Source organism: Mastomys coucha, unplaced genomic scaffold (genome assembly GCF_008632895.1).
Source record: "Mastomys coucha isolate ucsf_1 unplaced genomic scaffold, UCSF_Mcou_1 pScaffold21, whole genome shotgun sequence".
Taxonomy (NCBI): Eukaryota; Metazoa; Chordata; class Mammalia; order Rodentia; family Muridae; genus Mastomys; species Mastomys coucha.
The window spans coordinates 135,734,817-135,756,646 of NW_022196904.1; the positions used below are offsets into that span (position 1 = coordinate 135,734,817).

Genomic DNA, 21,830 nt, shown 5'->3' on the forward strand with positions numbered 1-21,830 from the left:
GAGGCTTAAACAGCCCAGTTATTTAGATGTAATTAATCAACACTTGGTCTAGGCTACTCTGTCTCAATGTAGTAACTAAGATCAATAGGACAAGATTATGATCCCATCTACACAAATGTAAGTAAACAAAAAAGTTTGGATACAGAGGTGCAGATGTTCTATGTTAAGTTCTTGTTTTCATCCCAGCTCTGTTTCTGCTAATAGATGTAGTCAGTTTCTCCAAGTGGAGGAATGGCTAATACTACAAACCTCTGCTTTTAATTCTAGATTGCATTTCTGATATACTATTTATAAAAACTCATAAGATGGAATATGGTTTTTTTTTAATTTTTTTTAATTTTTATGTATATGAGTATACTGTAGCTGTACAGATGGCCATGAACCATCATGTGTGTGGCTGCTGGAAATTGAATTCAGGACCTCTTCCAGCCCCACTCACTCTGGGCCCTGCTCGCTCTGGCCCCACAAGTAATTCACTGTAGCTGTCTTCAGACGCACCAGAAGAGGGCGTCAGATCTCATTACAGGTGGTTGTGAGCCACCATGTGGTTGCTGGGATCCGAACTCAGGACCTTCCGAAGAGCAGTCAGTGCTCTTACCCACTGAGCCATCTCGCCAGCCCCGGAATATGTTTTATTATTATCGGAATGTAACACTTTTATGATTGATAGTACTTTTTCCAATCCTCAAAAAGACTTGTTCCCTTCAGCCACATTTCAGAACAATACCTCCAGACAAGGAAGAGCTGGCTGAATACTAATTTGCTGGACTTTTGGTTAATATATCCAAAACTTATGCTCCCTTCCTCTACATTACTTTTCTTACAGATACAAAAATGATATTGTCCTCCTAAAACTACCTCTTCAGCTTCACCTAGAAAACTTCTGCTTTAAGAACTAGCCAAATATTGGTAGAATGACACTGGCCTACATAAATACTCCAATGAAATAGCTACAAAAGGCAACAGAATCTACAATTCTCTTCAGATATGAATGGATGATGTTTCCTAGGTTTCCAGATTACATTAAGCATGCAAATCATTTCTAATTCCAATCCTACTATGACCATACCTTTCCACCTTGGTGGATGTGGTACCAAACAGAAGTACCTCCAAAATCCACATGGAAGTCAGTATAGCAGCCTCGAACACTCATCAGACAATACCTGACCCAAAGAGAAGCAGCAGCATTAATTAGTACACTGATAAAGAGAACTACCCACCAAAAGGACATTCTCTTCCGAAGTGAACTCCTCTACTTGGCATCTAATAAACTTCTAATAGGTTTTCTTTCTTTCCTTTTTGCAGGGTTTGAGGCAAGGTTTCCTGGCTGTCCTGAAATTTGCTACTTAAGAGCAGGCTGGCCTTGAGACTCTACATCAAGGCAGGGCACACTATATCCTGTTAAAGGATTCAGTTCTATGTCATATTTCCAGGACCATATAATCTTTACCTTTTATAATGAGGTCATGTGCTATATAATTTCTCACATATTCTTCCTTATCAATTTGATGATTTAAAATCACAAAGCTAGAAAAGGGATGGACTGTTCCTTGTTATCAATGTTATACCTGACAGAACACTGAGGAAAGGACATAGGAACGAGTAACTTACTTTTGCACTTTAGGGTACTGCATCTCTAAGATGGCATTTGTTGATTCAGTCTGACTTTCTTTCAAGTGCCTTGGCCACATGTTATCTACCCAGTCAATGAAATCCACCTTTGTACAAAAAAAAGGGGGGGGGGGAGACATTTAGGGTCAAGAAAAGCACTGGGTTACAGAGAAATTTTTTTATTTTAAAGTATAGAATAGAGTTTATCCATGGCATGGGGAGGGGAGTTAAGAGGGTAGTAGAGGCAGAGAAAGGCAGAGAGAGGGAGAGAGTAGAGAAGGAGAGGCTGGCCATGACCATGTGGAGAGAGGGTAGGGAGTAAAGGAGGAAGGGAGCAAGAGGCAAGGGAGAGGCAGGAGAAAGAACAAGTTACAGAGAATTTTAAGGTCAAGAAAGCAACTCCTTTAAATGTACACTGCACAAAATAAAATTTAAAAAACCTGTGAGCCTTAGAGTCAAAAGATAAACGTTCTGTAAATAGATAAAAAAGAGAAGTAGTTCCAGTAACCTAACTGTATAGCCAGCTCTGGTCAAAATGGATTCATTAAAGACAGTTTACAAGTAGAAACTTTCTTCTGTCAATATTGGTATAATAGAGGTTGAAAACATGCTTATCTTATATATAAAATTTTTAAGAGATAGTTTCTGAGAATACAAAGATCAGGGCTGACAAGATGACCGAGTTTGATCCCTAGGTCTCACAAAATGAAAAGGACAACTAATTCCTGAACACATGTACCATGATGTACACATGTACACACACATATAAAATAAATGTTTTTTAAAAATAGTAGATCAAAAAGAAAAAAAAGCCGGGCGGTGGTTGCACGTCTTTAATCCTGGGACTTGGGAGGCAGAGGCAGGCAGATTTCTGAGTTCGAGGTCAGCCTGGTTTACAGAGTGAGTTCCAGGACAGTCAGGGCTACACAGAGAAACCCTGTCTTGAAAAACAAACAAACAAACAAAAATTTAGTATGACATAGAAACTACTGAGTTAGCAATCATAAGTTTCTGATTTGTCAAAAATCTGATAGCAAAGGGATAGTTTGGAGATTAGCTCTAGTCTTTGAAATGGCTGGGCATGTTAGTGCACACATTAATCCCAGTGCTCAGAAGGCAGAGGCAGGAGGATCTGAGTTCCAGGCCAGCCAGGTATATATAGTGATATAGTGATTCTGGAAAAAGAAAAAAAAAGTCAAAGAAGGGGGAGGGGAGAACAATGAAGAATGGACAGACAGACAACACAACTAGACAGACTGTTTAATGGTTGTTAAGGGCACTAGGTGTTCTATATCTAGCATCCATATTTCAGCTCACAACCACTACAACACAAAACACCCGGACCAAACACCCATACACATAAATAATTAACTGTTGCCGGGTGGTGGTTGCGCACGCCTTTGATCCCAGCACTTGGGAGGCAGAGGCAGGCGGATTTCTGAGTTTGAGGACAGCCTGGTCTACAGAGTGAGTTCCAGGACAGCCAGGGCTACACAGAGAAACCTTGTCTTGAAAAACCAAAAACAAAACAAACAAAAAAAGGATTCTTATCTATCACTGAAAGACCAAGTTCTTGGTGAAAATGAAATAATTTTGGAAAATGAACTCTTCTAAAAATGAAAGTTAATGTTATCCAAATACTCTTTCCCACATATGGCTTAATTTTGGCATGCACAGAGTTATAAAAATTCTTCCAGTATTAAGACCTTATATTGAAAATGAGAATGTGGCTCCCTGCCCTGACCACCCTTGCCAGCTGCCACACTCCAGAGATCAGGCTCTGCACCTCACCTACAGTTGTCAGTAGTTGGGAGAGTTGAACCCAAGGGCTTGAGATCAAGGACTAGCCCTGCTCCCTCACAGGCAAAGACACAGGAGAGCCAGCACTGAGGATATGAGTGGGAGAGCTGGTCCAGCATCTCACAGGCTACAGCATTTTGGAGAATGGGCCCCTCACCCTGACTGGGCAGCACAGGTTCCGTTGAGCAGGCCAAGGGCATGAGAGCAGGAAAGCTGACCTTGCTTCCTGATGATGAGAGCATTGGGTGACCTAGCTGGAACAGTACTAGATAAAGAAAGCTTGCACACTGACAAACTCAACTACTACCCAAGACCAGATTCAGGGCTCTGAGGTGGCCCAAAATCTAAAATCTTTATCATCTGCTAACAGTTGGGATTCATGAAAGGGCCAGTCCTGCTGACTTAATAGTGCAGGATCTCTATGACACAGGGAGACAAGATAGTTGGGAGAAGTTCTGGTGGGGATCCAAAATTGATGGTGTCACAGAAGTCAGAGATCTTGAAACAGACCAATGACTTATTGCAATGAACATTTGTAAGTAAAGATATGTGGATAGACAGATACACTATAGAACAAACTGTAACTGTGACATACTACAGCTTCCACAATGACATGTTTTGTTTTATTTGTTTTTTATTTTAGAAGGGAGGTTGCAAGGGTGAAGGGCAGATATGAGGTGATGGAGAGATGAGCAAGACTGGGGTTCATGATATGAAAAATACACACACATATACATAAATCAATAATAAGTTTTAAGAAAGGAAGGAAGGATAGAAGGAAGGAAGGAAATAAATGAGAATGTGGAAAAATGACTAACCGTGGAAGGCCGCTGCACCATATTCTCAAGCCTGGTGTGGCTAAACTCTAGGCTGATAACATTATAGAGTTTTTCTCGCTCTTCCTCTGGAGTCTCATAGTATCGTGTCCACTGTGCCATGGTCATTTCAATCCCCTTCTGTGTGTTCACATCCATGACATCCACCATCCGACGACTCCCTACATGAAAGGAGTTTGATTAAGCCATTGAGCAGGCCAAGGGCATGAGAGCAGGAAAGCTGACCTTGCTTCCTGATGATGAGAGCATTGGGTGGCCTAGCTGGAACAGTACTAGATAAAGAAAGCTTGCACACTGACAAACTCAACTACTACCCAAGACATATTGGTATAATACAAATATATTAAGTATACAAACCACAAGTCCAAATTAACAAACTATCCTTTTTTGTTTTTTCCTTCCCAAGACAGGGTTTCTCTTTGTAGCCCTGGCTGTCCTGGAACTCACTCTGTAGCCCAGGCTGGCCTTGAACTCAGAGATCCTCCTGCCTCTGCCTTCCAAGTGCTGGGATTAAAGGCATGCGCCAACACCGCCCCACCCAAACTATCTTTTCTTAAGATAATTAGTAATATACAAGGAAATTACTTGAGAAGGATAATCATAACCACATCAGAGAATGAAAAGGACAAGAGGTACAATAAAAATACTCATCAGTCCTTAGGCCATGTTTACTATACTATCAAGTACTAGTTCTCTTATTCAATATCTTACTTAACCCTACAATTCTACATGATAAATGCCCGTATTTATTTCATACATGATATATAACAGGGACCAGGTAAATTGCAAGACAAAAGACTTACTGAGATATATTGTTTTAGTGAAGGTTTAAAGACTGACCTAATCTGTCTCAAGAGTATGAATTAAGGATTGTGCATGGTAGCACATGCCTTTAATCCCAGTGTTGGTACCTTTAATCCCAGCACTTGGCAGGCAGAGGCAGGTGGGTCTCTGGGACTTTGAGGCCAGCCTAGTCTACAAAGGAAGTTCCAGAACAGCCATGGAAACTGTCTTGAAAAACTTAAAAAAAAAAAAAAAGGAATGTGGGTTAGTGAATACCAGTTTAAATTTCTCTATTTTCAGTTGGTTTCTCTAGTCCTGTCAATAATTTTATATAAAACTCCTTTATATTTAGTCCATATAAAGTTACTACATAAACACAGTTGTCAGTCTTCCTCAAGTATAATAACAAAACACAGTATGCTGCTGAGTGTGTTGGTGCATACCTTTAATCCCAGCACTCAGTAGCAGAAGAATCTCTATAAATTTAAGGCAAACTGCTCTACATAGTTCCAAGCCTATTATTGAGACACAGTAAGATCCTGACAAGAAAGACAATGAGCAAGTGCTGCCCAACGTGTAAGACTAAACCTTACTATAAATACATCAGGTAGCAGAAGGAAAAAGGCTACATGCTAAAGGTTAAAATAATTCCAATTCCATCACTAGATGAATGACAAAAAATGGTAAATTATACAATAAAAGGAAATAAAAAGAATGAAATCACAAAAACAAACATAGAAAGTATGCCATGTGAGAAAACTCACAATGAAAGGCTACTATTATATAATTCTAGAAATGTGAAACAGATTAGATGAATTCTGATCTACAAACCATAAGATCAGTGGTTGCCGGGGGCTACAGGGAAGAGGGAATGAGGAATGACTGATAAATTCTAACAGTAGATACTGGTGATAGCTGTACACTGAATAGAAGGAATTGAGTTGGGTTGTCAGGTTTTTTGGCAAGCACTTTTACACACTAAGCCATCCTCCCAGAGAATAACTATCCATATATTTACCTCTATTATGATTTTTCCTACTCCCTCCCTTCCTCTCTTTCTTCTATTATTCCCAATATATACATTAGTCTGCTTGATGCTATTCTTCTTATCATCACATGTCTGTTTAGTGCTGCTATAACAAAATACTAGAGAGTCAGTCACATGGCCCAGGGTGTCTGGAACTCATGTTCATCTTGCCTCTCAAATGCTGGGATTTTTTAAGAATGCAAACCACACTTGGATTGTATATATTTAAGACAGTTTATTTTTAATTTTATTGTTTTCTCTATCTGGGCATTCTCTAAATGTATGTCACTGTACCATTACACTACTTTAGGGGTTTTTGCTTGTTTCTTTGTTTTTTTTTTTTTGAGGGGGGATTCAAGACAGGGTTTCTTTATGTAGCCCTAGTTATAGTTAGTATATCGAAAATTTCACTCAAAAAATTTCCTCTGCCTCTGGAGTGCTAGGATTAAAGGTGTGTATATACAGCCACTATAGCCACCAGGCATCTACCAGCCCTTTGTGTTTGTTTTCTGAGATAGGGTTTCTCTATTATGTTCTTCCTGTGCCACGACATCTATCTTTTAGCAGACTTTTAAGTCCTATAGAAGTCACTGGGGTCAAATATAGGGGCGTTGTAACAGCTTAGAGATGGTAGAAAAACAGCCCCCTGCTCTTATGTACATACATTTGGTTAGAAACAGAAATCTGCAACCACAGCAAAAGTGTCAAGTATTTAAATGACAAGACCTGGCTCCTTAAAGCTACGTGTCATTCTTTTGAAAAAACATGCACATCTGTTTCCTAGGTTCCAGTTGGTGAGGGCTGAAGGATGTAGAAAAGTGGTTATTACTATAGAAAAACCTGAAATTAACTTTATAGTCTGAATCTTTCCCTGTAAGTTGCAAGCCTTCAACAGAATTCCACAATAGTTAGGTCAGATAGACTCTGTCAGGGCAATAATCAAGTAGACAGAGAAAGCTCTCATTATCTTCCCAGAATCTTTTCTTACGAGTCTGTACTTTAAAGTTATCACAGATAACTCTTGTGGAGGTCATTAGTGAGCCACAACCATAAGAATATCTAAGGAGGAGGCTGGAGAGATTGCTGGAGAGATGGCTCAGTGGGTAAGAGCACTGACAGCTCTTCCGAAGGTCCTGAGTTCAAATCCCAGCGATCACATGGTGGCTTACAACCACCCGTAATGAGATCTGACACCTTCTTCTGGTGCATATGAATACAGGTACAGTGTACTTATGTATAATAATAGATAAATCTTAAAAAAAAAAAAAACAACAAAAACTAAGAAGAAAGCTAGAGAGAGTTTCAGCAGTAAAGAATAGGGGCTACTCTTTCAGAGACCTAAGTTCGACTTTGAGCACCCCTGTTAGGTGGCTCACAAATACCTGTAACTCCAGAGGATCCAATACATGTATTTCATGTATTCATGAAAACCATAAACACACACACATACATATATCACTAAAAAATAAGTCTGCTAGGTATGGTGGTAGCCCACAACTCTAATCCCAACACTCCGTAGAAGGACACAAGTAGATCTCTGAGTTTGAGCCAGATCTAGTCTACAGAGACAGTTTTCCAGGACAGCAGCCAGGACTACAAAGAAAAACCCTGTCTCATAGAAAAAAAATGAAATAAACAACACAGAAAGCTCTGGCTGTCGACTGCCTTATGGATCTAGGAAATTACTTTCCTGAAGGTCGACTAAGAAAGAAATAAGAGGCTAAGCCGGGCAGTGGTGGCACACACCTTTAATCCCAGCACTTGGGAGGCAGAGGCAGGCGGATTTCTGAGTTCGAGGCCAGCCTGGTCTACAGAGTGAGCTCCAGGACAGCCAGGGCTATACTGAGAAACCCTGTCTCGTAAAAAAAAAAAAAAAAAGAAATAAGAGGCTGAAGAAATAACCCAGTCACTGAAAGAAGAGTTACCTGGCTGGCATAGACAAAGCCCTGGTTATGATCCCAGCCCCACATAAGCTGGGTATGGTGACAAATGCCTGTAACTAAAGCACTCAAAAAGTGGGGACAAGTAATTAGTTTAAGGTCACCCTTAGCTACACAATGAATTTGAGATTAGCTTAATATATTTGAACCTCTGTTTAGAAACAACAAGAAGTAATAAGTAATGAGTGAACTTTTAAAAAAATAAGGCATTTATTTTTATTTTATATATATTGCTGTTTTGACTGCATGTATGCCTGTGTGAGGGTGTTGGATCCTCTGGAATAGGAGTTACAGAGAGTTGTGAGCTGACATACAGGTGCTGAGAATTGAACCCAGGTCCTCTGGATGAACAGTCAGTGTTCTTAACTGCTAAGCCACCTCTTTCCAGCCAGTTAAGTGACAATACTTTCCAGACAGTTAAGTTCTACAATACTGAGTACTCACAAATTATCTAGGCCTCCTAAAAGAATTCCGATTGAAAGGACAGGAAACTTGGTCCACAAGTTATGCTAGTTATCAAGAAATACATGCATCTAGGTGCTTAGAATGTAACATGAGCATTAGGGCATGAGTAATACTGGCATCAGAGAATTAGGACTGTCGGTGACTTTCACCTCTCAAGATTGAACAAGATCATCATGTGATCTTGTTCTAACAAAATCATGTGGCCCAAAAGTGGAGCTATTCTCATTTCCAAAGTAAGAAACAGAACTATTGTATTCCACAGAATAGCAAGTCAGAAGAGCCCCTTTTGTTCATGTTTGTTGGAAACACAGAAAACTTTATACCATTTTACTGCATTTTCACAGAATATAACAGTTATCTTCCATGCCTAGGCTGTGGATGAACTAAATTTAAAAACTTTTGCTTCTAAGAAAAATTTCTCCTGAATGTATATAGTAACTTCCTATCTCCTCCTTGTAAAGTTGCTTTCTTTTTAAACGTCCTTTGAGAAAAACTTTTGAGTTGAGACAATTTTTTCTAATAAAATATATACTCTAAGGTTCCTAAACCTCAAAGATGAAGAGGCAGGCCAAAGTTTGTTACTTACCCACACACATTTTGACATCATTCACTGTGAAGTCTGGATCCGGCATCCTATGAAATAAACACCAGTAAATGAAAAGCACTACTTCTCTAGTCAGTCTGATATGAAGTATGAAGCACTTTCCAGAGACATTGATCTTCATATTTAGGTTTAAATACTTTTAAAATATAAATGATTATACATTTATATAGGAAGAAATCCCACAATGTTAGCAGCAATTCTATCAGACTAATAGACTCAAGAGACTTAAACTTCTTTTAAGCCCGTCTATATTTTTTATTCCTGGTATATGAATCACCAGTGAAACAAGAAACATATTTCACAAAGTAACTGGGAAGTTAGTTTCAATTACCTTTTACTACTCTGGGATCTCAAGATTGCCACTGTCTGAATCCCTGAGTGTAAAAGCCATTTTGCAACCATCTCAGGCTAGGAGCAGAGCACTTACTTTATTCCAAGTCCATCAGAATTCTTGAAAATGAGAGGGTCTCTCAAGCCACCCCGCTGGATATACTCTACATTAAAATCTGAAACCATGGGGGGAAAATTAGAAAGAAGAATTACTGAGAAAAATTATAAAAGGAATTTTAAGTAAAAAGGTTATTTATAGTGTTTGTTACTCCGTGCATACAATGTTTAACATCTCTTAGTAAATATGTAAAGTATACTGAAAATCAGGGCATGTAGGTAGTTGTGTTAGTGAGTCACTTCATACATCCTAATTAGAAATTATGTCTCGCCAGGTGGCGCACACCTTTAATAACACATAAGGAATCCAACCCCATAAAAAAAATTTCATTGTACTTTTTTTGTTTTGGTATCTTTCCCCTTCTCCTTCCATCCAAAGTTTCATGTAGCCCAAGCTGGCTTTTAACTTACATATACTTGTACATACATTATAACTTATATATAGACCATTCTTGATCCTCCTGTTTCTATTCCCAAAGTACAATGATTACAGGCCAATGATACCTGTGCCATTTTTAATTAAACCCAAGCCAAGAAATCAGAAAAAGAAAAAGGTCTTTTTCCCAGTAACATTCTTATTCAAATAAAAGATTACTTCAAATTTGGCAGAGAATGAGCATTATAAGACAAAATAAATATCGTCAGGTAATATTTTAACATTGCACAGATGCTAAAATCTCAAGTTGATGACTCTTACATCAAGGGGTTCAGGGTCTGAATCAAAATGATACTGACCTTTTCCCTCCATAAAAGTAACAAAATTAGCATTATATTTGTTAGTATGGAGCTTCTCTTCCAAGTCAAAAGTTCTTTTCCCTTCAATTTCATCATCTGAAATGCCATCATCTTCATAGCGACGTCGCATGGTACCACGCTGTAAAAAAAAAAAAAAGGATACAAAGATAAAATCACGCACTTTTCCTTCCTCTACCAAGCAGTCAGTGCTCCCTATGTGGAGAATGTGACTTCCAGTCTTAGTTGCTAGTTCAAAGCATTCACTTTCCTTTCTCCAAGCTCAAGATTAGCTGATATTCTCAAAACGCACAAAATAGAACAAAGTTGTAATAAACCACAGGCTTCGAACCTGTGAAGTCTACAGGTTTTTCTGTTTCTGTTTGGTTTTGTTATTAAGATAGGGTTTTCTCTGTGTAGCCCTGTCTATCTGAAATTCTTTAGATCACAGTGGCCTAAAAGCCTGCTGAAGTTTATTTCTACTACTTCTTTAAACCTAGAAATATGAATTCACAATAAAAAACCAACTCAGACCTACTAAATACCTATCACAGTCCTAGAGTAAGGACATTTAAAAACATTTAAATAGGGGCTGGAAAATTAGCTCAGTGATTAACAGCTGCATACTACTCTTTCCATTTCCAGTTACCTATGTTGGACAGCTCACAATTGCCTGTAACTCTAGCTCCAGAGGATCTGATGCCACTGTCTATTGTTGTAGAATAGCACTCACATGCACAAATTCATACAAAGATACACACACCTTCATATAATAAAGGTAAAAATATTTTTAAAATAAATGCATATTAAAAAGACATTGAAATATAAAGACAAAATTTTTCATTGAGAAGAAATGTAAATTAAATTTATAAAACAATCTTAATTTAGTAGTCTAAACTAGAGATAGAAGAGATGGCTCAGCATTTAAAGAGCAAGCTCCAGGGGATCTAATACCCTATTCTTAGAGGCACATGCAGAAACCTATGCTCATATAATTAAAAATAAAATCCCTTTATAAAAATAATCTAAATTAAGCACTTAAACTAATAGACCAACCCTATTTTTCTTCATATAAAATGCTAACTAGAAGGCCATCAATAGAGCTTTAAAAATGTCTCTCCAAAGACAACATAGAAATAGAAATGAATATGAAAAGATGTTCAATATCCTTCATTAATAGATATATGAAAATCAAACCCAGGCTGGAAAGATGGCTCAGTGGTTAAGAGCACTGACTGCTCTTCCAGAGGTCCTGAGTCCAATTCCCAGCAACCACATGGTGGCTCACAACCATCTGCAATGGGATCCAATGCACTCTTCTGGTATGTGTCTCAAGACAGCTACAGTGTACTCATATAAATAAAAATAAATAATAGTTTAAAAAAACAAACAAAAAACAAATCAGGGACTGGAGCGATGGCTCAGCGGTTAAGAGCACTGACTTTTCTTCTGAAGGTTCTGAGTTCAAATCTCAGCAACCACATGGCAGCTCACAACCATCTGTAATAAAATCTGATGCCCTCTTCTGGTGTGTCTAAAGACAGCTACAGTATACATACATATAATAAACAAATCTTAAACAAAAACAAAGACAAACAAGAAAAAAATGAATCAAACTACTTCATACACAGCATGGTAGATGTCATCATCGTGACAGTCAATGTAGGTACAAGTATGGAAATCACCTCTATACCTCAACTATTGTTACTTAGCAACAAATGTGAAAACCTAAAGCTAGTAATCCAGATATGATTTTGTTTATATGAAATGGGTAATATTGGTAAATCCATCCAGCAGATTAGTTGTCAAAGGTCGGTTGGGTCAAGTGACTTTTAATAGTATGGGTTTCTTTCAAGAATAATGAAATTCTTCTAGAATTAGTATTGGTATTCACATACAGATAACAGGCCCAGTCCCATTGTTGAAGAAGATGGCTGGCCAGTACAAGACAAACATGTAAAATTATGGTATTACAACTAGCAGGAATTGCCAAAGGCTACACATTAAGTAGGAGAACATACTCATTCACTCAGTACAACTTTAACAATCATCTGTTAGGTTCCAAGGACTATGTGCAACATATTGTTACTTGGCTGTAAATGTTTCTTCCCTGCAACTACTGGAATTTTTAGTATGTGTATATATATGTGTGTACATGTGTAGACATACATGCATACACACTCTTTCCCAAAAAGAGTAAACTGTTTACAAAACTTGATTGTTTCATTACATTTCATGATTTTAATGGGAACATCCTCTATCATTACAAAAACATTGAGACTCTTGGCCATTATGTTGACTTGGCCATTATGCTGACTTGGCCATTATATTGATTTGATACTTTTTTGCCACCAAATAAAAAAAAGCTTGAACTAAGCAATGAAAAACACATTTGATTTAAACTTAATTGCTTTAACATATTACAATAAAGGGATGCTGAATTAACACAGCTGGAAAAGGCTACACTTGTTTTTAACTCTGTTGAGTTTTTGTTGTTTTTTGAGACAGGCTCTCCCTATATAGGCCTAGCTGGCCTCAAACTCAAGATGTTCTTTCCTGTCTCTGCCAATATTGTATTTATTTTATTAAAGTTTGGTCAAGTCAGCCTGAAATAAGTTAGATCAATCTGTGCAGCAGACACTGACAGTATGTAAAATAATTTCTATGTGTGGAAAAAAAAATCTATCAAAGCAATTTCAACAAGAAGACTGTAGCAAAAATAAATAAATAACATATTCTCAAAAGGAAAGAACAAAAACCATTGGGTATAGTGGTGCATATTTTAGGCAGAAGTATCTCTGAATTCAAGACCAGCTTTGTCCAGGAGTTCCAGGACAGCCAGGGCTCAAAGAGATCTCTATGAGTTTGAGGCCAGCCTGGTCTACAGAGCTAGTTCTAGGTGAGTCAGGGCTACACAGAGAAACCCTGTCTCTAAAACCAAAAGAAAAAGAAAAACAAAAGAGTTAGAATTTACATTTCCAACAAACACATACACTCTTGTCCTTCCCACATCTACATCAGGATTCTAGCCAAGTTCATTTTCCTTATAAGCATGTGTCAACCTCATTTATACCAAGTAAAGTTAAAATGGAAAAACTATGCTTTGTTTCAGAATGTACCAAAAAAATTTTAAAAATTTGTTTTATCTTTGAAATAAAGTTTCCTTCAGGGGTTGAATACTAAAATCCTGTATTCGTTCTCTTACTGTTGGTAAGCTACTTAATGATGATAAAAAGATTATGAAACTGGGTTGTATTCAGATTAAATGAGGGAGAAAATGCAAGGAAACCATATAGGGGCTGGAGATGTGGTGCAGTGAGGAGAGTGTTTGCCTAGCATGCATAAAACATTGGTTCCATCCTCAGCACCAAATAAAACCAAGTTTGGTGGCACATGGCTGCAATTCCAGATCTTGGGAAGTAGAGGGAGGGGATCAGGATTCATCTTTGACTACAGAGTTCAGGGCTAGTCTGGGCTCTATAAAACCCTATCGAAACAACAACAAATTCCCAACATTCAAATATATTAGCAACTGTGGTTCTGAAAATGAACCAATGTTGTACTACACTTCTATTTTGCAAAAATAATGGCTTGTCTAGAGAGTCAAATCCTACATTATCTTCTTTTTAAATAGTAGGTAAGATATTTCTCATTCCCCAAGTAAGCCTCAAATATTTCTAACTTGAAACCTTACCTTCTGTAAAGAGATCCTTACTTATCCAATTATAAAATCTACCAACTGCAATTTAGTATGAAACGATCATGCTGATAAGATGTTAGGAAAAGCCCCTGCTTCAAGTGGTCGAGTTGCTTAAAGAGATATGCCTAACAAAAATTAAAAGGTTCAAACACCTCTCTCTCTACCCCAACATGGCCCCCTTCCCCTCTCCAGGGTTTCTTTTTATAACAAGCCCTGGCTCTCCTGGACTTACTCTATAGAATGGTAGCCTCCAACTCAGAAGATTCACCTCCTCCTACTCTGTGTGCTGGGATTAAAGGTATGCTCCACCATTGCCCAGCCAGGACTTTAAGAGTTTAAAAGACTAATACCATTTCTACTTTCTTTTTTGGGGGGAGTATGTGGGGGTGGGGTTTCAAGACAGGGTTTCTCTCCCTGGCTGGCCTCAGAAATTCGCCTGTCTCTGCCTTCCAAGTTGGCATTAAAGGCATGTGCCACCACTGCCCAGCCCATTTCTACTTTCTTATGTCTGCTTCCTGATTGTGGTTTAAGTTGTGAGCTCTCATTTTTTTTTTTCCTTTTTCCTTTTTCTTTTTTGTTTTTTCGAGACAGGGTTTCTCTGTAGCCCTGGAAGTCCTGGAACTCACTCTGTAGACAAGGTTGGCCTCGTGAGATCTCATTTTGATGCCCCAATCATCATGCCTACCTACTGCTACATTTCCCAGCCATGATGATAACACTCTTAACTCTCTGAAACCATAAGACCAAATAAATATAATGCCTTCAAAACCACACTTTATCACAACAACAGAAAAGTACTGATTACAATTTGCAACAGCAAAAATTTAATCAGGGGACTGGAGAGATAGCCAAGTTGCTCTGGCAGATGATCTGGGTTTGATTCTCAGGACCCACACAGTAGCTCACAGCCACCTGTAACTCTAGTTCCTATAGATCTGATGTTGTCTTCTGGATTATTTGGACATCAGGCACACACAGAATAGTAGACAGACATACATGCAGACAAAATACCCAGACACATAAAATAAACAAAAACACACCAGGAAATGGTATATTCCTGGAAACTTTTATTACAACTAAATATATCCATGTATCACTATGTTCTTCTGCATATTTTCAGGCTCAACATGGGTATGGCCTGGGTTCCATCCCAAGCACCGCTTAGAAAAAAAAGTAAGTGATGCAAGTACACTTCAATACAACATACTAATCTATAACCTAAGCAAAATTACATACAACCTATAATCTACAGACGGAAAACAAAGAATTGAAGAAGTCAATCATCATGCTGTTATCACAACGAGCACTTAATATTTTCTGCCACTTTGGAGCTGGCATTAGGATTACTATTCTTACCATAAATTTACAGAATATCTTGGGTCAAAGGAACACTTAAGGGCCAGGCACGGCAGAACATGTGTATAATCAATCCCCAGTCTTTCATAGGCAGACTACATCAAGTATCAGGGCAGCCTGGGCTACATAGTGAATACGACACCACCCAGATATACACACCAAGACCACATTTTTTCTTTTCTTAAAGCAACATTTAAACAATGGCTCAAGTTGTAGATCTCTTGCTCTCTTGGCAGAAACATGTAGAAACATAAAGAAAACTGAAACAAATAGAAATTGCACATGGTAAATGGAGGCTGCACCAAAAGCAAAACCTGTCTTCAGTAAATTGAATCTACATAGCTGAAGATACCCAGAGAGCTCAACAACAGACTCCCTGGGTTGGGGCAGTGGGGAGGAGAAAGAGAAGGGGAGAGAGATGGGAGAGGGAGGAAAGGAGGGAGGGAGGGGGACACAGAGACAGACAGACTAAAAAAGAGTTTAAAAAAAGATGAATATCTGCTGGAGAGTGGAAAGGAACATAATATGAGCATAGTAGACTCTTAAGGAGTGAAACAACTCAAGTCAAAAGCCATGAAGTTGGGGCTGGAGAGATGGCTCACTGGTTAAGAGCATTGACTGCTCTTCCAGAGGTCCTGAGTTCAACTCCCAGTAACCACAACATGGTGGCTCACAACCATCTGTAATGGGATCTGATGCCCTCTTCTGGTGTGTCTGAAGACAGCTACAGTGTACTCATATACATAAAATTAATTAATTTTTAAAAAGCCATAGAACTCTACAACAGAGTAAATACTTGCTGTGAACTTTAGTTAATAACTTGTTTTGTTTTTTTGGTTTTGTTTTGTTTTGTTTTGTTTTTTGAGACAGGGTTTCTCTGTACAGCCCCGGCTGTCCTGGAACTCACTCTGTAGACCAGGCTGGCCTCGAACTCAGAAATCCGCCTGCCTCTGCCTCCCAAGTGCTGGGATTAAAGGTGTGCGCCACTACAAGTTAATAACTTGTTATCAGGGTTGGGGAGATAGTCCAGCTGTACAAACATGAGGACTGAAATCAAGAACACAGAAGAAAGACAGGCATAGTGGTGTCAATTTGTAATCTCAGAACTGTGGAAGCCAGTGACACAGGTGGACCCTGGGAGCTATTTACCCAACCAGTGAGTTAGTTCTAGCCAGTGAGGAACTCATGTCTTAAATACATAAACAGATGGCCCCTGAAGATTAACAACCAAGGAAATTTCTGACTTCTACACAAAGGAATGGAAGAATCTTGTTACGGACAATAGAATGGGGAAACTACTTCCTGCTCCATTATTTAACATGCACTTGGAAGGCTATAAAAGAAAGATTAAGAGTTCAAAGTCAGGGCTGGAGAGACGGCTCAGCGGTTAAGAGCACTGACTGCTCTTCCAGAGGTCCTGAGTTCAAATCCCAGCAACCACATGGTGGCTCACAATCACCCATAATGAGATTCGACGCCCTCTTCTGGTGTGTCTGAAGACAGCTACAGTGTACTTACATATAATAAATAAATCTTTAAAAAAAAAAAAAAAAAAAAGAGTTCAAAGTCAGAAGCTGGGGTCCAGAGGACCTGGGCTTAAATCCCAGCACCTACATGATGGCAGCTAACAACTGTCTGTATAACTCCAGTCATAGAGGATCCCACACCCTCTTCTGGCCTCTTGAGGCACTATGTATGAGCAATGTACAGACACATATACAAGCCTTACAGCCATAATTATAATAAATAAAATTGAAAAAGATTTAAAACAGTAAACTTCACAAACAAAACAAAACAAAACCAAAAAAAAAAAACTTAGGGTCTGAAGGTATGACTCAATGGTATACCAACTTGCCTACCAGGCATAAAACCCTTGGTTCCATTTCCAGTAACACAGCAAATAGGGTTTATTAATTTGAAAAAGTCAGTGGCAAGGGAAGGAGACACAAGTACGAAACATCTTACACTTCCCTGTCTATGTAATATCTATCAAAATATAACCCTGCCACTGTACAAGAAAGCAACACAGACACCATACAAATTAAAGAACATAACTTTTATTTATGGATGTTGAGATTGCAATTTCTAGCAGTCTTTATGCCACAAAATACTGATTTACCCACAACCATTTCAAAACCTAAGAAAGGAAACTACTTAAATACATGTATACAAACATTTGTGGTGGCATTAAACAGAATCATTAAAGGAGAGAAACCACCCAAATATCCATCAGTGGATACATAAATGAACAAGATGTGGTTTAGCTGTATAGCAAGTATTCAATCACTGGGGGGTGGGGGGAAAAGGAATGAAACTCCCAAGTGAACCACAAACTCCTGCTATGTCAAAGAAACTAGGCACTAAATATAAATGATTCTACTGATATGAAATATCTATAGTTACAGACACAAAACCTATTAAAGTGAGTTATCCCAGAGGCTGAAGGGAGTAATGGAGAGTAGCTGTTTAATGGATACTAAGTTTCTTTTCAAGATGCTTAGAAATTGATGGTTAGTTTTGTTTTATTTTTGTTGTTGCTTTTTGGAAACAAGGCTTATACTTTATAAAGTTGTATGTAGCCCATATGTGACCAGTGTACGGTAATACAGTGGCCTCCAATTCAAGAAACCTGCCTCTCTCTGCACCTGAGTGCTAGAATTAATAACATGCATCACCACACCTGTCCTACAAAATATTTTGAATGTACTAAAACACTACTGAGTTATACTGTTGAAAATAGTTAATTTAAGTGGTGACTTTTACCTCTATTTTCTTCTTGTTTACTTGATTTTCTTTTCTTTTGGGGTGAGGGTGGGGGTGCGGGGGGGGCAGGAGTTTGCACTGAGACAGGGTTTTTCTATGTAAACCCGGCTGTTCTGCAATGCTGCTGACCAGGGAACCCTGAGCACTGGGATTAAAAGCACAAATAGTGGCCATCACAACTGCTGATGTTTTACCTACTTCCAACACTCTGATTTCAAGGCCAAACTAGTTTGCATAACAAGCTGCAGGCCAGCCAAGGCTATATATAAAAAAGATAAGGAAAAAAATTGTAAAAAAAAAAAAATCATTTTTATTTGTTTGACTTCATAAAATCAAATGACTAGCCAGGTTTGTTTTGATTTAATGGTTGAGGCTTACACTATGATAGATTATAAGAGCCTATAGTCAATACTCAATTGCAGTGCAAAAGCCTGGACTGAAGGGGCTTAGGGGATAAGAGCTTTAAATTTTCATTTAGTCCAGATGTACTAGTAAACCCCTGAATCTCAGAGTTGGAGGCCAGCTTGGTCTCGTAGTGAGACCTTTTCTCAAAAAACAACAAAGACTTATTTAGTACACTGGAAAATTCTGATCATTATTATAAAATGGCAATTCCCTTAGTTATGACAGAATTTCTGGCAAGATTGTGTCTTCATTCTTGGGCAAGAAATCCTATAACCCATGCATAGTGGTATACATCTGTAATAGGAGCACTTGGGAAGCTAAGGCAAGGGATCAAGAGTTACTAGGTGGGAATTGGAGTAATGGCTCAGTAGTTAAGAGGGGTTGCTGCATTGTAGAGGACTTGAGTTTAGAGTCCCCACACCAAAATGGTAGCTTACAGTCATCTGTAACTACAATTCCAGGAGACCTAAACCTTTTTTCTGTCTCTAATGGTACATGAACAAAGTGCTCTTCCACACATATAGATAAAACATTCATATACATTAAAAAAGACTTCTAATCCATCTTGTATTATGAGACTATCTCAAATTTTAATTAACAATCTAGAGAAATTTTATTAAAATTATCTTTTATTTTATGTGGATGAGTCTTGTGCCTGCATATATATCTGTGTACAAGCATACTTTGTGTCAACAGAGGTCAGAAAAGGAAGATGAATTCCCTAGATCTGGAGTTACAAATAATTGTGAGCCACCATGTAGAACTGGAAATTGAAACCCAAGACTTAGCCAAGAGCAACAAGTGCTCTTAACTGCAAAACTATCTCTCTAGTCCTAATCAACATAAATTTTAAGTGCTAAAATAATTATAGATATTGTACATTGATACACAAATTATTTGAAATTAAGTATGTCAATAGTAATATATAGTTAGTTGCGGTGGTGCATACCTTTAATCTGAGCACTTGGGAGACAGAATCAGGTGGATCTGAGTTCAAGGTCAGCCTGGTCTACACAGTGAGTTCTGGGACTATGTAGAGACCTCCTGTCCCCAAAAACCAAAAAACAAGAAATATGTAAATATATTGCTCCCCTAACACTTGAAAACTCAAGGTAAGCATATACAAATACTGGCCTTTGCTATATGGATGCAAGAATGAAAATCTGAGAGGGGACAACATTATACAAATTTGGAACTCGACTCTTCTTTCCCCTTCTCCCCGAGACAGAGTTTCTCTGTATAGCCCTGGCTGTCCTGGAATTCACTCTGTAGACCAGGCTGGCCTCGAACTCAGAAATCCACCTGCCTCGGCCTCCAAAGTGCTGGGATTAAAGGCGTGTGCCACCACTACCCAGCGGAAATGTCTATTTTTCAATGAAGAAAATGTTTTATTTTGTAGACTATTATGGCATCTTTGACCTAACTACTTCTAGAATTTAAGATAAACTAATGTGATAGTGAATTTCCTTGAGTTCTTGTCTATTTGTTTGTTTGTTTGTTTATTTATTTTTGGTTTTTCCAGACAGGGTTTCTCTGTGTAGCCCTGGCTGTCCTGGAACTTCACTCTGTAGACCAGGCTGACCTCAAACTCAGAAATCCACCTGCCTCTGCCTCCCAAGTACTGGGATTAAAGGCGTGTGCCACCACCGCCCGGCAATTTATTTATTTTTTTAAAGATTTATTTATTATTATATGCACACCGTAGCCGTCTTCAGATACCCCAGAAGAGGGCATCAGATCTCATTATGGGATGGTTGTAAGCCACCATGTGGCTGCTGGGAATTGAACTCAGGACCTTTGGAAGAGCAGTTGGTGTTCTTAACTGCTGAGCCATCTCACCAGCCCTCATCTATTTATTGTGAATGGGAGCAAATGTGTAGCTGGGAAATCAGTTGTTAGAGTGTCTGCATACACAAAGTTTTGGATTTTATCCCCAACACTGTAGAAACCAGATAAGGTGGCAACATTCCTGTAATTCCCAATCAGAGTTAGAAGCCAGATGATCAGAATACATAAGACTTTATAACAAATGTATACAGACACACACACACCACTTTTACTAGTTGAAGCTCTGTTTCTTCTTTCTAGTTTTCCTTTTTTATATAATTTGGTGAAAGAGATAAACATAAAAGATTATTGAATTCTGCTATTCTTTGATTACTAAATATGTAAAGTATAGATTCTAAAACCCAGTAATTATAGTATTTACAAAATTTCTATAAAATTATCTCATTTAGCCCCAATATGTGGCTGTGTATGTGTACATATAAAAAGGCAATGAAAGGTATGGAAGGATAAATACACAAACTGAAAGAACAGATGAAAATTAGCGAAACTAAGCTCTTTAATCTTATCCATATTATATATATTACATATTTATATGTATACTTAAAATCAATTCAATTTTGGGTTGGAGATGGCTCAATGGTTAAGAGCACTGATTGTTCTTTCAGAGGCCCTGAGTTCAATTCCCAGCAATTACATGGTTGCTCACAACCATCAATAATGGGATCCGATGCCCTCTTCTGGTGTGTCTGAAGACAGCAACAGTGTACTCACATAAAATAAATAAATAAATCTTAAAAAAATATCAATTCAATTTTGTAAGGCATGGTGGTGCATGCCTTTAACCCAGCACTCTTACAGAAGACTACAGTTCAGTTCACAGCACCCATATTCAGCAGTTTACAATTCCCTTCTTACTCTAGGGTATATAATGCTAGCTAGCCATCAGAACACACATGGACATATATACATACACAGGCAAATATATAAATTTAAAAAAATAGCTGAGGAATGACGCCCAAGGTTGACCTCTGACATGCCTCACACACACGCATATCCTTCCCAAAGTTTAAAGTCGATAAATGTGGCCTGAGAAGAATTATACCAGCAAGATTGTACAGCACTGCTAAGTAAACATGCAGTTAATTCAGGAAAGAAATATTCACTTGATTTATTAGAAAGAGAAAAATATTTTTAAGAACTATGAGGCCGGGCTGTGATGGCACACACCTTTAATCGCAGCACTTGGGAAGCAGAGGCAGGCGAATTTTTGAGTTCGAGGCCAGCCTGGTCTACAGAGTGAGTTCCAGGACAGCCAGGGCTATACAGAGAAACTCTGTCTGGCAAAAACCAAAAAACTATAAACAAAAAAGAAATATGAGATGAGGTAGCACACACAGGTGGATCTTTGTTAAGTTCAAGACCAGCCTGATCTACATGATTCTAGGACAGATAGAGCTATATAACAGAGATACCCTGGCTGTAAAAACCCTCAAAAAAAAACCAAACTGCTGGGCGGTGGTGGCACACACCTTTAATCCCAGCACTTGGGAGGCAGAGGCAGGTGGATTTCTGA

At 38.4% G+C, this 21,830-nt stretch overlaps 1 protein-coding gene across 3 annotated transcripts in view; it reads right to left on the minus strand.

Annotated features, from left to right (window-relative positions):
- Window positions 1-21,830, minus strand: part of Kdm2a (lysine demethylase 2A) — a 79,347-nt gene that overhangs the window by 33,971 nt on the left and 23,546 nt on the right. For all 3 annotated transcript variants that reach the window (XM_031389178.1, XM_031389177.1, XM_031389176.1), the window contains 6 exons: window positions 10,249-10,387; window positions 9,494-9,572; window positions 9,049-9,095; window positions 4,230-4,408; window positions 1,612-1,718; window positions 1,070-1,163 (listed from right to left, as the gene is read on the minus strand). In XM_031389178.1, coding sequence (XP_031245038.1) covers window positions 1,070-1,163; window positions 1,612-1,718; window positions 4,230-4,408; window positions 9,049-9,095; window positions 9,494-9,572; window positions 10,249-10,387 — 645 coding nt within the window. The remainder of the gene's footprint in view (window positions 1-1,069; window positions 1,164-1,611; window positions 1,719-4,229; window positions 4,409-9,048; window positions 9,096-9,493; window positions 9,573-10,248; window positions 10,388-21,830) is intronic.